Source organism: Sinocyclocheilus anshuiensis, unplaced genomic scaffold, assembly GCF_001515605.1.
Source record: "Sinocyclocheilus anshuiensis isolate Anshui unplaced genomic scaffold, SAMN03320099.WGS_v1.1 scaffold328, whole genome shotgun sequence".
In the NCBI taxonomy this organism is placed as follows: domain Eukaryota; kingdom Metazoa; phylum Chordata; class Actinopteri; order Cypriniformes; family Cyprinidae; genus Sinocyclocheilus; species Sinocyclocheilus anshuiensis.
The window spans coordinates 604,089-618,997 of NW_015558621.1; the positions used below are offsets into that span (position 1 = coordinate 604,089).

Genomic DNA, 14,909 nt, shown 5'->3' on the forward strand with positions numbered 1-14,909 from the left:
TCTGAATACTTTCCGTACCCACTGTAGTTGACATTTTCCATCAATACATGCCATGAAGCAGTTCAGATTTGCTATAGTATATTCACATTTAGCAACAATATAAACAATCCTGCAGCTGCAATGTGCTATATAGCATATATTCCTTTATGTGAGTATACAGGATGTACTTATATATCCAACTTTTAATATATAACTGGGCGATAATATAATTTACCAGTAACAATTATTTTTACACCAACAGTTCTTTCACTATACATGACTAGGTTCTGTACAGTAAGGTTTAGTTTGTTAATATTAAGATTATTAAATGTTTTTAAGTATTTTTTAGTTTATTTTCTAATACATTTTTAAAATCAAAAGCTGTATGTTAACATCACTTAATGCACCGTGAAGTCACACTAACAAATATTAATAAATGGTGTAAAACACATTGCTCTTTGTTAGTGCATGTTAGCTTATGCATTAACTTGAGCAAACAAGATATTGTAAAATGTTACCAATGGTTATTTTGTATTATTGAGTTTTGCCGGCCACCCTTTGAACATGTGGAAACCCGTATTTGAACACAAGAACAACCAAGGCTGGATCCATGTCTTTTAATTCTGAACATGGCTACAAAATACGGCAAATGACAAGAAAACTCAGCATGCATTAATAGCAGTCCCAATCATTGTGACACAAAATAAACTTTAACATTCAGAACTCAAATCTATAAAAATTTCTGATGCCTGAAACTGAAGCCACCAAAGTCGAAAGAGCAAATACTGCTAAGTGTCACCTTGTGTGAACTATGTATTGAATTATACACAGGGAAAAGGTACCATGTTCTAAGTCTCTGATCATTTGAAATAGTGTTTCAAATAAGCACCAACACACATTTATTCAGAACTCTGAAGCTAAACAGTAATAAACAGTAACAGAAATTGCTACACACTTAATTAGATCCTAAACTTATCACATCAATCTCGTCATCTTCATCACTGTCCTCTGTGCTGAGCACAATATCTGCAGTGATTGGCGGCACAGAGAAGGACTCGGACAAAGAACTAGAGACCTCCACAACATCAACATCCTCATCCTCTTCTGAAATGGCTATTGACCCTTGTGGGTTTCCGAGTTTCTCAAGAGGTGTGGTGGGCTCTTGTGCATGTGAGACAAAAGACTTGTCTGCTGTGTTTTTAAGCACGATGCCTTCTGTGCTGCATCTTTGCAAAGGAGAATCATTGAGAGAGTCAGCAGTCTCAGATCTTGGCTTGCTGTAGTCATCCTCCATCAGTCTCTCTACTTTTGACATGCTGCAACCTGGGAATAAATAATTATTACAAGAGGGTAGTATTAATAAAAGCTGATCATTACAATATTATTATAAATGAGCAGTCTGTTAAATTTATACTATCTTGTCTAAATAAAAAAATCAATCATTTAAATTGCCAGGGTTGTTACAGTTAACTAAAATTAAAACTATAAAAAAAAAAAAATTGTTAAACAAAATATAGCTGAAATAGAATACAATATAAATATTAGATGAAAAACTCAAGCACAAACAAAATCTTTTTTGGCAACTATGTGAAATAAAATAAGCTTAAGTACTAAAATGAATAAAACTAAAACTGAAATAAAAATAAAGAGACACAAAAATGACAAAGGCACATAGCAAAATTAATACAATTAAAACATTTAATTCAAAATTATATATACTATAACTGTACATAAGCAAATAAATAACACTGCTACAAGTTAATTTAGGCATGACAAGCATTATAATATACAATAACAAAAATCTAGGTTCATTTTGCCAAAGATTATTTGTGTTTTTGAAAATTAATTTTATGTGAACACCAGATGGCAGCAAAGGCAATCGAGATGTAAAATAGGAGAAATTACCATTAACAATTAAATATCCAAATCTGTAATATTGATAGAGGACTGAATTATTTTGAGCTCTTACCATTAGCTGATGGCAGATTCTGCTGAAGAAAAATGTTCTTCTGGTTGCCAGCCTCTTTTATTCTCCCACTTCTTTCCTTATCTTTTTGGTTTATTCTGCTTTTATTGTGCCCTTCAACCCTGATTCTAGCATTCTTCTCTTTATTCTCAGTCATTTTCACCTCAGCTCCACGCACATGCGCATTTGTCAGCCTTTCCTTTCCTTTCTGTCTTTTCACAGTCCACATTCTGTTGTCTTTTCCCTTGTGCTCTTCCTCTCTCTTCTGGTGATTCTCCAAGATCTTTTTCATTAACTCAAAAGCAGAAAGAGCTGGACGGGACCCAGTGGATTTATTCTTTGTGGCTGATAGCTTGGGTTGTGAACTCCCTGTACTGCACTGCACCTTTAACGTACTTCCTTCTAGAAGAGTCTCGCTTGTGTCTCTTTTAGCATGTCCCACTTGTTTCTCTTTTACAAGACTGGACACTTTGTGAGCATGCAGCTCTGAGGATTTTGACCGATCCAAAGCCTTTGTTGTTTGTGTGACACACTTCACGTTTTGGCCACTAGCTGCGTTTATGACTTTGCTTAATGTACTTGCAACACTGCAGCTTGAGTCAGCTGTGCTACCGGTGCACTTTTCTTCACTATGCAGCCTGCTAGTTTTTTTCTTTCTCTTTTTCTCCTTTAGTAGAGAAGCGTCTACCTTCGTCTTCTCTGTTTGTTCTTCTTTTCTTTTTCTCTTCCGTTTGGTTGGGAGCTCGTCTCTCCTAGGCAGTTCTTCAATAACATCCAGCTTCCTCTTCCTACTCTGGCTCCTGGTCATCCTGCCAGATTTAGGCTTCTGTTCACTCTGCTGTCCTGTTGATTTCTCCATTTTCACACCTGACACCTGCCAAAAACGTGATGGTTTCTGCGGTCTACGTGCAGATGATACTCGTGGTCTGTTCTTGGATAATGAGGCTTTTGATCCCTGTGTTGTTGTGTTCACAGAAGTGGCATGTGCATTTGTGTGGACTGTGTAAGTCTGTCCACAGGTCCGGGTTCCATCTGTTATGTTGGGCACCATCCCATCTTGGACGTCTGAATCGCATACACCAACGTGTTGCTCAAACGTTCTCAGAAAACTATCAAGTATGTCGGTCAGCTCACCTTCAGACTGTGGTTGGATTATACCCAGATCTGTGAGCTTAACTGAGGACTGTGTTCTTGTATGATCCATGTTGGAATCTACAGTTATTCCATTTTGATTGCTGGGCATAAATGGGAGCTGCGCAATGACGTCATCTATAAGCCAGTCCATTGGCTGAGTGAGGCTGGTCTGATTGGCTGCTGGGAGAGCTGCGGTATGCAACATGGATAGAGCTGGAGGGTTCAAGGTTTTCTGATCAGGTGGTGAAATTCCACTGAAATTTTGGGAAACATCTGGTTTGGGCAAGGGACGTTTGCGGGGGCGACCTCTACGCCTTCTTTGAGGTGGAGCTGTATCCTATGGAAAAAGAGACAAGTGTTTTAATTCAGAGAGCATTAGAGTAACTGCTTAGTTGCATTTATAATCTGAAGGGGTCATATCATACATTTTTATATTTAATATATTGTATATTTAATATACTTTTAATTTAAAAGTTTTGGGGCCAGTGAGATTTTTTTTGTTTAAAAAAAAAAAAAAGTATCTTATGCTCATCAAGGCAGCATTTGTTAAAAATAACTATAGGAAAAACAGTAATAATGTGAAATATTATTACAATTTAAAATAACTGTTTTCTGTTTTAATATATCATATGTATTTTGACATCTGTGATGTCAAAGCTGAATTTTCAACAGCCATACTCCAGTCTTCAGTGTGCACATGACCCTTCAGAAATAATTGTAATATGCTGATTTTGATATGACTAACATTTCTTATTATTATCAATGCTGATAACAATTGTGAAGCTTAATATTTTTGTGGAAAGCATAAACATTGTTTTTCATGAATCTTTCATGAAAGTTCAAAAGAGCATTTATTAAAATAGATATTTTGTAACATTATAAATATCATTTTTGTTAAATTTAACGCATTCTTAGTGGTCTTGCTGACACCAAACTTATGAATGATAGTGTATTTTTGATATTTTAAATTTTTATTTGACATATGCGTCATGCATCATTGCATTCAAGTCATAGCAGAAGTTCAGAACGAGACATTTTAGTCTCCTTGAACAGACTTTTTGGTTCTGAGAGAACGTTTTGAGTATTCCAAGTTACAGTATGTTTTCATGTATTCATAGCAGATGCTTTTATCCAAAGCAACACTTCTTCCTCAAAAGATCAAGCAAAATTAGATTGCTTATGATATGATCCATTTAAATAATTCATTCAAACAGAAATGAATAAAAATAGAAGATTTTTGTTATTTTTATGTCATACCTCCTCATCTGAAGATGTCGTGAGACACCTACCTGACACACTGGTTCTACCAATCTGCCTCTGCTTCCTGTATGTCTCTGTCTGGGTCTCCCCCTTGATCTGCCTCCCTCTCCTTCCTCTTTCTTCGCTCCTCTGCCTTGTCGTCTCCGTTTAAGCATCTCTTGATTCTTGAACATTTGTCTGGTGTCTAGCATCCTGCCAACCCTACCCCCACCTTGCCCCATCCAGGCCGACCTCGCCACTCTTCCGTACCTATTCATATTTTGCTCTCTTTTACAAATTCTCAATCCTTCTCCCTTCAAAGCAAATCCTCCGCGTGCTCCCGCCCTCCGCACCCTTCCCTCAGTTTTGACGTCCCCTCTCATCCCTCTCTGACTCTGCTCCCTTTGCCCTGCACTCTGCACGATGTTGGTGTCAAGAAAGTAATTGATAAAACCTGGGATATTGTTCTCAAACCGTGCAAATGCTTCTAAAACACACTCCTCACCCTCTAAAATGCCCCCCAATGCTGGCTGGCCCTCTCTGGCCAATGGCTCAACATTTGTACTATGAGAAGGGTAAGGGTGAGGTGGCAGTGGGTTTGGAGGCTGTTGGTGTGAAGCTGAAGAGGGACATACGTAGACCTGGGGCAAGCTGGCCGGTCCACTCACTGTGGGATACACTGCATTTTCAGGGACCACATCCATGACTTGAAAGGAAGGCATGTTCTCTGGATTACCCTGGATGTTTTGAAGTGTGGCCAGGGTGATATCAGAGCCATCGGTGTACGTGCAGAGCCCCTGATCGGTCCTCCATGACGACGTCCCGATCAGATGAACACTTTCAATGATCTCTTTGGGGTTTTGACATTCAGAAGGAACAGCCTCGGTTTGACACTCTCTCTCTGCCATCTCTTTCATGCACTCCGTCTGTGTGTTTCGCTCAGTTGCCGGCCTCTTTGATACTTGCTGAGGTATGTCAATGCCGAGTTTACAGGCTGCTGAGAGGACTTCCTCTTTGTCCTCGTTCAACTGACCGGAGTACAGCAGACTGACCAGACTGAGCAACGTACAGGCCTCCAAGGCTTGGACTTCAATCAGTCTCCTCTGCCCGTTCCGGAGTGATGGCATGGCTGACAGAGCCCCACAGAGCCAAGGACTGAAGGCAGACAACACACAGCTGTGCACCGGCACAGACACACCTGGGCAGGGTGGAGAAAGTACAGTAAACATAATGAACGATGGAAAAAAATATTAATGAGTAGAAGATGTACTTTGTATGTCACACCTCGAGTCTGCAGCACAATGTCACAGAACTCTGCCCTGCTCTGCTGTTTTTGCAGCTCTTTTACGAGAAGCGTCTCGAACGTCAACATCTGAAGATATACACAGACACAAATGCAAAGCATTGTAAAATATGCAAGCTGTAAAATATTGAATGTCGTGTCTCCGTGCAACTGTGCAGGACTAACGTTAGACAACTAGGGTCGGGACCGTGCACGCTGTTCACATGGGAGATGTGCAAACAGTTGTTAACATGATTTACTTTTCATGCACTCGCATGGAAATTAAAAACAGATAAATATCTAATTGTGTTTAAGCGACTACAAACGTTCCGTGCTTGATAACAGTCAAAACAGTCTTAGCGAATAAAAACTAACTTCTGACCGTTTGTCGTTATGACATGAGAAAATACAACAACCACTGTCGCTTATCCAATTTTGTCTCCCCTGTTTGTGTCGAGATCACTGGGTTTAAAGAAGGGTCGCACGTGCATCACTACAAACTCGTGGAGCTCTGCCGGTTTGTGCAAATGACCGCGCCGAACTAACTCTAACATCTCCATAGTGGCTGGCTTTCTCTCGCTCACACTTTATTAATTAATTAATTAAGTAATTTTATTTTTTTATTATAGCTGCACAAGTGATGATTTTTTTTTTTGCGCCCGCGTGAGTGGCAAAATTGCATTTTTAAATTTCCTAAATAAAATGTTAGTGGCGCTTGAATGTGTTCTGACTGGTTGGTTGTTTGGGTGGCTGCTATGTTGGTGTCTATACCCCCGGTTTCACAGGCAAGGTTTAAGCCTGACTAAAATGTAAGTCTGAGCTGTGTCAACTGAAAGAAACTTGCACTGACGGATCTTAAAATATATCAGTGCCTTTGTTTTGTCTCAAGATGCACACCAGTAATGTGTTTTCTAAGGCATGTTTATGAAAAATTATTTAAATGTCCTAATTGAACTATTACCTAATCCTGGTTTAGTCTAAACCCTGTCTGTGAAACCAGGCCATAGTTTTCGTGGTAACAGAGAACTCTGATCATCATTTTTTTTACATTGATCTGTTTTATTATAGAGTATATTTGAAATATTGTTAAAGCAAATGTTTGAAATAAAGAAACAGAAAAACACCAAATTATTTTGACAACGCAAAATAATTTAGCAAATCATGTGGGCCGAAACATCGCGAGATTTCGGTAATCCACAGAGGTCGCGAGGTCGACTCAATTGACCAACCTCTCTTGCGTTTTTCCGGAGTGAAGCGTGTGCGCCCCGAGCGGTGAAAATAAAGCCAAATTTTACCTTCTCACAAAACCTGATAATCAACAACATATCGCAGGTATTGATACATTTCATATGACATTTTTGGTAATATAAATACGCGCATAATTTGCAGGTATTTCAGGGCTGTCAGTGGTTGTAGTCGGCTGTGTGAAGAGTTAGCTTGTCGGCTACATTGTTAGCTCCTCTGGGTAATGAAGTGTTCTAGATTTTTCCGACATATTTCAACTGAAATTAATAGGCTACTTTATAACTACATGATGGACCATTCGTCTGCATTTATTTAAGTATTTTAAAAAGCCTGGCAACGATTGACGTGTTCAATAATATTTACAAATCTGTAATTTTTGCCGGTTGATTTTTCAGTTGTCATGACTAGTCAGTCAGCATTTACCTTGACAAGTGTAGTTCTGCTTTGGGTGGACATCATGAATGTATCTCCTACCGATTTGTAATAGTGCCTTGGTGATAAACAATACAAATTTTTTGTTAACAAATTGTAAAGAAAGCTTCATGTTTAAATAAGCATAATCAAAAAGCATAGAGCTAATGTGCTTGCGTTTTGTCCACCCCCACACCTGGCAAACCACACAAAGACTAACTGCTTAAGAACTGTTTCAGAGTTTAGAAAGATTAACTCAAGTCACTTTGTCCTTTTCTTCGTTCCTAAAGTTAATAAGCAACCTGGGTACATGAATGTGTGATGTTTATTTTCTGAAGTTCTGCATACAAGCTTATTAAGTTTATTTTTCTCAAGAAACAGAGCCTTGTAATATCTGAAAGATGGCAGACACAGAGCAAAGGAGTCCACCTCCTCAGTCAGGCCCTGTGGTAAGTGCAATGACTTTTTAGGTTTGATACCTTTCTTTCAATTACTATACAATGACCCGACACACACACACGCATACATATATATTGCTTTTTAAATAGCTTTTTATTCCAGAATGTTTGTATATTCATTATAACCTTGACTCAGGATCATATTAATGTATTGCAGCAATTCCTCTTGAGTAATAAGCTGGAAACAGCTATGTGGCTGTCACGGCTGTTCACTGTCTACTGCTCCATCATGTTCATTCTGCCACTGCTTGGGTGAGTCATGTTCTTTTACAAGGCACGTTCACAAGCTTTTTTTTTACCATCCTGTTTTGTTCAAAAACTGGGTGCAACTTTTGTGTTAAGGCACTATAACAAACCTCTAGCCTGTCAGAGACTAGAAAAAACAGTCTTTGATGTGAAACCCAACTAGATTCTTTTCCTTGGATGATTCAGAAGACAAGTCTCAATTTTGAATATTTCACAAGTTCTCATGTATTTCATATTTGAACACAAAATTTGTACAGCCTAGGGCTGGACGATATGGCCAAAATTGATATCACGATACATTTCTTAATTTCGGTCGATATGATATAATTCCGATATCGATATGAACACTATTTATCTGAAATAGAAATCTTTTGTAACATTATAAATGCCTTTATCATCACTTTTGATCAATTTTAAGCATTCTTGCTAAATAAAAGTATTAATTTCTATAATTTCTTTCCCAAAAAAATAATAAAAATTATACTGAATGGAATAGTGTATAATGTTACAAAAGCTTTTTATTTCAGATAAATGCTGATCTTTGGATCTTTCTATTCATCAAAGAATCCTGAAAAAAAAATGTACTCAACTGTTTTAAATATTGATAATCAGCAAATCAGCATATTAGAATGATTTCTCGATACATATTGATATTGAATTATTGTCCAGCCATAGTACAGCCTTTCCAAAACACATCTCTGTATTGAACCTTTGCATGCACATTCATGACCCTAAATGAGAAAAAGTCACAAATTCAAGAAGAAATCTCAGTATTTAAAGCAATTTGAAAATTGAGTGTGGGTCAGATTGACCCCAACACAATAGGCATTAACAGTATTGTACTTTGTGGGATCACATTAGTAAGATGAGGACTATTTAGGGTAGTAAGGACACATCCACACTCACAAATTTCTTTTTAAGTCAGTGATTGGAAGAATAAGAATAGCTTTTTCTCTGTCCAGGCCTCAAGCAGCTACTAACTTCTATCAGAGGGCATTGCTGGCAAACGCCTTGACCAGCGCTCTGCGTTTGCACCAGAGACTTCCTCACTTTCAGCTGAGCAGAGCCTTCCTGGCCCAGGCCTTACAGGAGGACAGCTGCCACTATCTCCTCTACTCCCTCATCCTAGTCAACTCCTACCCAATCACAAGTATCCTTTCTCAAAGACCCCTTCCTTTGGAAATATCTTGGGGGAAAATATCTGTTTTTCTTGCGTTATGGCATCATTTTGTCTTTATGTATCCTTGACTTTTGTTCTTAGTGAGCATTTTTCCAGTGTTCCTCTTCTCACTTCTCCATGCCACCACCTACACTAAAAAAGTCCTTGATGTAAGTCTCTGCCCTTTTCATTTATATTGCTGAGAGATGTGTATTTGTCATAATTCCATCCTTAGTTTTGTGTCTGTTTCATCTGTTCTCAGACCATGGGCCCAAACAGCCTTATGTTTGTGAGGAACTTTTTGAACAAGCTCACAGCCAATCAGCAAAACATCTTAAAGTTTATCGCTTGCAATGAAATCTTTTTGATGCCAGCCACAGTCTTTATGCTCTTCAGGTAAGGCCTGATGGTCAGCTGTTTTGTCCGGTGTTACATTTGTTTTCAACCCTTTAAATACTGACATGAAATAAGTCAGAAAAATATATATTTTTTAAATGGAACAGTTTATAGAAAAATCGAAAAAAATAAATGTATATGTGTTATATCAGGCTTTTATGGTTCATATAGTATGATAAAGGAGAATTTAGAGCTCAGAGAGAGAAAACACCTCAGTTTTATTCAGAGGCCCAAACCGAGCAAAAAATTTCATTTTGTTGTAGATGTTATTTATATATGTTCAAAAAAAGATGACATTCTGATAGCTTGTGATAATCAATGAGATCTTTGTAATAGTGTACAATAATTCTAACATAAATGCATATAAATATCAGTTGTCATTCTAAATCTCCCAATAATGTCTTGGTGAGATGATATTTAAATGCTTAGTTTTCTGATCAAAGCTCTGTAGTTTTTATTGTTGGGCCAAAACATAATGCTGCAATGCATACAATGATGATTGTGAGATGTACAAAAACTTTCCTCAAAAACCTTATTTATCATATTAGATACATTTTAACACGATTTTTCAAAAAAATATATATGGATAGTCAGATAAACCAAAAATGTTTCAGTCTGGTAAGTGTTCATCTTGAAATAATTGTAACAACATAAGTTATACAACCCGAGCATCCTGTATGTAATATAAATGTGGAGGGGTGGGTGTACAGTGAGTGGTCATTGAAAATTTGTTCTGATATATGTTCTTCACAGAAAATGAGCCAAGGCCAATGAGTTTAAACAAATAATTAATAGTATCATTTTTCTTTTGATAAAAAGTGAAAACGGGTCCCACAGACCCGAACACCATACAAGATTTCACACCAAAACAACATGAGTACCACAACCTGAAAGGAGACATATTTAGGTAGTTTGATAATTTGAAGTTGCTAAAAAGTATAATCAGATTGTGTAGGGTTTTTCAGCAAAGTTGTAATAATTTAGTCCTAGAAATTTATGTATCAAATATGACACAGTAGGCTTTATTGGGTTAAAAAAAGTAGTGGTTTGTTGCTGGTAAAAAGCACGATTAAAGCCATGCCATGTTTCTTGTAATAAGATGGAAGGATGTTTGGTTTGTGATTCACAGTGGCCAAGGCAGCTTGCTTCAGCCATTCATCTACTACAGGTTTCTCACTCTGCGCTATGCCTCAAGACGCAACCCATATTGCCGGTAAGAATCTTGTATCTGAAAGACTAGTGTTAGATGTACACATGCACACTTTACCCAAAATATGGGGTAATGCGTGCTGTTCTCAATTCCATGAAAAATTTATAATTGGAGCCAATTAGAAGCTCAGCAGTTTTTAAATGTATAATAAATATATTATAAAAGTGTCCTGAGCCCAGTATCAGTGTTCACAGGGATTTTTGTGGTTTTGTCCCATCAGGACTCTGTTCACGGAGCTGAGGATTTTACTGGAGCATTTTGTGATGAAGCCCAGCTGTCCAGCCTTCTTCAGGCGGATGTGCCTCAACAGCATTGCCTTCATTAGCCGCCTTGCTCCCACCGGTGTCTAACTAACATGCACATACTACTACACACAGTTCACAGATTGGGACAGTTTCGAGATTGACTTAGAAACAAGATGGCCAAGTCTGATCACTCAGAGATGGATGTCCTCCTCTGCACTGAGGCATTTGCTATGTTTGGAGAGACTATCAATCTGACAGACTACATCCAAAAAACAAAACAGCAAGATGTATCTGTGCACAGTTGTCTGATAAGGGGTACAACTGTTTTCAGTTCATTACAGTTTCTATATTCATATTGATTTTCAGGAGGTAGAGAGGAGCCCTTGAGATGTTTAATCTTAACTGTTAGGGTAAATGGATATAGCTCATCTTTCTAATCACACCACATTGAGAAATCACATTTCAGCAGTCATTAGGCTTGTCTGTTTTTTTGTTTGATTCCATTTTTATGTGTTCTTGCTAAGTTTTTTATTGTACTGGATTACCTTGAAAATCTGAATGTACCTTGCCCTGAGCCTTTCCCAATAGTTGACAATGATAGGAATGCCATTTGGGTTCAGGAAGTTTCAGATGTTACTTGAGGATGCCTTTTTCATGTGAACATATGATCGAGGTGTTGTCAAATATTGTGATTCATCTATTGCGTAGAGCCCTATACTCAACTGTTTTTGCCTTCAGTGCGGTTTATTGTCAGGGCAAATTGTAACTGCATTTGAGAATTTGTCATTTGCTTGTTCAAGGCATGTTGTTGCTATTATATTTATTGCCTCTGTTTTTAATTATGGTCTATGTAGATGAATAAAATCAAATACATTAAGTTGCAACTACCGAATGTGGTTTAATTTCAGATTTTAAAGATTTTACTGTGCCACTATTATATATTTTGTTCAATTTTCACATTAAGAATTAAGCAGGGATGGAAATGCTTGAAAGGTGTTAGGGTGAGCTTCCTCTGGGATAAAGGGTCAACCACCCATTAAACGGGTCCACAGAACCTCTTGAAGTGCCATATGAAATTTGAGGACAGTTGTGGCTTCGGTTGCTGGTGAAGCTGTTATATTCTGTTCATAATAGTGCATAAACATGCTGTAAGTGACTATATATTTAGCAAAACATTGCCACCTACTGAATTTGCTTAAGTTTTAATGAATCATTTTAATCATGTATCTAAAAGCAGCACTGATGGTCATGATGTGGTCAAACCATAACATTTTTGCATTCCCATTTGTGCCAATAGTACAAGATACTTTTGCACTACGTGACTTTACAAAAGAAATAGATGGAAAAGTGTAAGACTTCAAATTTAGTTATGCCCCAAGCAGTGCTTAACTTAAATAATTGCCAGTATAAGTAACCATTTTTATAATGTGCTGTTCAAATAAATCCAAGTTTAATTTGTAAAACCTAGTGCACCTAACAATGCCCTTTAACCATGACAAGACAGCCTTTTACAAAATTAGTGTAGTACTCATTTAGTGCCCAATTTAACAGGTTGTTTAAATCAGTAAGATTTAAGTGACCTTAAGACCGCATCAGTTTATCGCCTGCCCTCCCACCTCAACAAAACATAATAAAAACAAGACACGAAAGGCACATTAAAAGGCCAGCAGCACTTTTATTAAGATGTAAAAGGGAGGGTTACGCCAAAAAAAAAAAAAAAAAATTATGTATATAAAAAAAAAAACAATCCTTAAGGACTGCAAATAACAATGTACATATCACTAAGATTTCACCATTGCCCTGAAATTGAGGCTATGGCTTCAGTTATTGGAGTTATGAAAATAAAGCATCAAAAAGAGTGTGCACAACTCCCATAAAGGTATGGAACCAATGAACACAATGTTGATGAGCTGGTTAGTTCAGCATCAGCTTCTCTGGAGGCTCAATGAGAGAGACTTCATGGTACCTGGAGGGAAAGAGGAAAACATTAGCCATTGCCAACACAGCTATTGAACGTGTAGAGCAAGCGAACTTACTTTAAGCCCTTGTATTTCTCCCTAACAGCTTGCTGTGTGTGCTGAGCAGCACCGAGGTAGATCTGATGTAGATCCTGAATGCACGGCATAAGATCCACCAAAGTGTAGCCAGTCATCTCAACAAGTGCCTTCGACTGCAAGAGACAGAGTTATGAGGAAAAACCAAGACCCACGTGCGCATTAACATATATTGGACCAGTTTGATAAACACTGACTGATCAACCAGCAGGTAGCCAAGGGCTTTTCAACCTAGCATAATGTTTACACAATGACCAACATTCTAGTTTTTGCCCAAGTTGATTGTGCAGACTTACCCATGATCCACCTGCAATTGCGTGATTGGCCAAAATGAAAGCTGCAGCAGCAGTTTGAGATGGGAGGTACTTCAGGAAGGGGTCACAATCTATCAAGCTCAGCTCACCAAGAAACTGGGGGGGGGGGCAAACAGTGTCAAAACGGTTTCATGCAATAACAGGGATACACCACACAATGTAACTACTGAACTGCAGGAAACATTCTCACCATTGATAAGCTTTCCACTTTGCTGCTCACAGGTTGGTGCAAGAAATACTGGGTGAGGAACTGATTGATTGTTGGAGCAGCAAGATCAAACGAGAGAACTGTTAGCACCAGATGCTCCATCCTCAACACTTGTTTTTTTGTGTAGGTGTCATCGGTGATGTAAACAAATTCTGCCACCTCTGGGGGGTAGATCTCCTCAAACTTTCTACAGTCAAACAGAGAAGTGTGAGCATGGAGAGCGGCAAGGGGAAGGTTGTGCAGTCTGAGGCTTTAAAGGGATAGTTCACCCAAAAATGAAAATTTGATGTTTATCTGCTTACCCCCAGGGCATCCAAGATGTAGGTGACTTTGTTTCTTCAGTAGAACACAAACAAAGATTTTTTAACTCAAACTGTTGCAGTCTGTCAGTCATATAAATGGAAGTGAATGGGAATCACGGCTTGAGTAAAAAAAATAAAAAATAAAATAAAACCCAAATCAAACCCAGTGGCTCGTGATGATACATTGTGTAAAAACAAAACGAACGGTCTGTGCAAGAAACTGAACAGTATTTATATCTTTTTTTTTTTTACCTCTGATGCACTGCAATGTCTGCACTGTCCCGAGCGTGTTCTCAACAGCCGGCACGTGACGCGTCTTCTTGCTTTACGGCGGATTGCAGACTTAAAGGGGTCATATGATGAGATTTCAATTTTTCCCTTTCTCTTTGGAGTGTTACAAGCTCTTGGTGCATAAAGAAGATCTGTAAAGTTGCAAAGACTAAAGTCTCAAATCCAAAGAGATATTCTTTATAAACGTTCAGAGTCAGCCACACCTACCTAAAACGTCTCATTCTAACACGCCCCCACATACCTACGTCGCTCTGTGGGAAGATTTGCATAACGCCGCCCAAATGTTCACGCAAAGAATGAATGCGTAACTTTTCTCACTTTAGTTTTGTTGACGCTGCAGCCATGTCGTGAAGACGCAGTGTGCTTCGTTGTGAAAGCGAAACTACTTTGTTTGGTCTTCCAAAAGAGGATGATATCCGCTTCGTCATGCCTAGAGCTGATCTGTGCTAGTCGCTGAGGGAATACATCAATTTTCACCGTGGACGAAGCGGAGTCCAGCCCGGGGTCGTCACATGTGGTTGCCGCTCATTTGTCGGATCAGCCGGGCGCGCCGTTCTCGACCCCGCTGCACTCTGTCCCGGGGCCTCGGCGCACGCTAGCCCGCTGTGTTTTTTGTTGTGAAAGCAAAACTACTTTGTTTGGTCTTCCAAAAGAGGACACGACTACAAATCAGTGGTTAAGTTGTATTTACAACACTGTTCCAGAACAGTTTAACCCAAATATCCAGATGTGTGCAGCACATTTTATGGAGGACCGTTTCCTGATCCTGG

At 38.6% G+C, this 14,909-nt stretch overlaps 3 protein-coding genes across 9 annotated transcripts in view; 1 reads left to right on the forward strand and 2 right to left on the reverse strand.

Annotated features, from left to right (window-relative positions):
* Positions 1-531: 531 nt before the first annotated feature.
* LOC107680645 (uncharacterized) lies at positions 532-6,103 on the reverse strand. Of its 4 annotated transcripts, none has more exons than XM_016476639.1 (5): positions 5,983-6,103; positions 5,603-5,690; positions 4,960-5,516; positions 1,949-3,416; positions 532-1,302 (listed from the first exon to the last, which is right to left on the reverse strand). In XM_016476639.1, the coding sequence occupies exons 2-5, from the start codon at positions 5,688-5,690 to the stop codon at positions 935-937; spliced, it is 2,481 nt and encodes an 826-aa protein (XP_016332125.1). In that variant the 5' UTR covers positions 5,983-6,103; the 3' UTR covers positions 532-934. The 4 variants fall into 4 exon arrangements, with proteins under 4 accessions (XP_016332125.1, XP_016332124.1, XP_016332122.1 ...); XM_016476638.1 differs by having other exon boundaries at positions 4,954-5,516; XM_016476636.1 differs by having other exon boundaries at positions 4,369-5,516.
* A 707-nt stretch (positions 6,104-6,810) lies between these two features.
* Positions 6,811-11,834, forward strand: tmem33 (transmembrane protein 33). Of its 2 annotated transcripts, none has more exons than XM_016476671.1 (8): positions 6,811-6,932; positions 7,632-7,705; positions 7,872-7,966; positions 8,923-9,110; positions 9,222-9,289; positions 9,382-9,515; positions 10,645-10,728; positions 10,946-11,834. In XM_016476671.1, the coding sequence occupies exons 2-8, from the start codon at positions 7,658-7,660 to the stop codon at positions 11,073-11,075; spliced, it is 747 nt and encodes a 248-aa protein (XP_016332157.1). In that variant the 5' UTR covers positions 6,811-6,932; positions 7,632-7,657; the 3' UTR covers positions 11,076-11,834. The 2 variants fall into 2 exon arrangements, with proteins under 2 accessions (XP_016332157.1, XP_016332158.1); XM_016476672.1 differs by having other exon boundaries at positions 7,638-7,705.
* An 848-nt stretch (positions 11,835-12,682) lies between these two features.
* The window catches only part of LOC107680676 (cyclin-A2-like), a 6,453-nt gene continuing 4,226 nt past the window's right edge, over positions 12,683-14,909 (reverse strand). For all 3 annotated transcript variants that reach the window (XM_016476685.1, XM_016476682.1, XM_016476683.1), the window contains exons 6-9: positions 13,529-13,733; positions 13,321-13,434; positions 13,007-13,140; positions 12,683-12,936 (exon numbers count right to left, since the gene is read on the reverse strand). In XM_016476685.1, coding sequence (XP_016332171.1) covers positions 12,885-12,936; positions 13,007-13,140; positions 13,321-13,434; positions 13,529-13,733 — 505 coding nt within the window. In that variant the 3' untranslated portion in view covers positions 12,683-12,884. The remainder of the gene's footprint in view (positions 12,937-13,006; positions 13,141-13,320; positions 13,435-13,528; positions 13,734-14,909) is intronic.

Coding starts and splice junctions, on each gene's coding strand:
- LOC107680645 (XM_016476636.1), bottom strand. CDS start 5,690: ATGTTGACGTTCGAGACGCTTCTCGTAAAAGAGCTGCAAAAACAGCAG. Junction 5,517..5,602: donor CATTGTGCTGCAGACTCGAG/GTGTGACATACA, acceptor CACCCTGCCCAG/GTGTGTCTGTGCCGGTGCAC. Junction 3,417..4,368: donor TGGTAGAACCAGTGTGTCAG/GTAGGTGTCTCA, acceptor CTTTTTCCATAG/GATACAGCTCCACCTCAAAG.
- tmem33 (XM_016476671.1), top strand. CDS start 7,658: ATGGCAGACACAGAGCAAAGGAGTCCACCTCCTCAGTCAGGCCCTGTG. Junction 7,967..8,922: donor TTCATTCTGCCACTGCTTGG/GTGAGTCATGTT, acceptor TTCTCTGTCCAG/GCCTCAAGCAGCTACTAACT. Junction 9,111..9,221: donor CAACTCCTACCCAATCACAA/GTATCCTTTCTC, acceptor TTTTGTTCTTAG/TGAGCATTTTTCCAGTGTTC.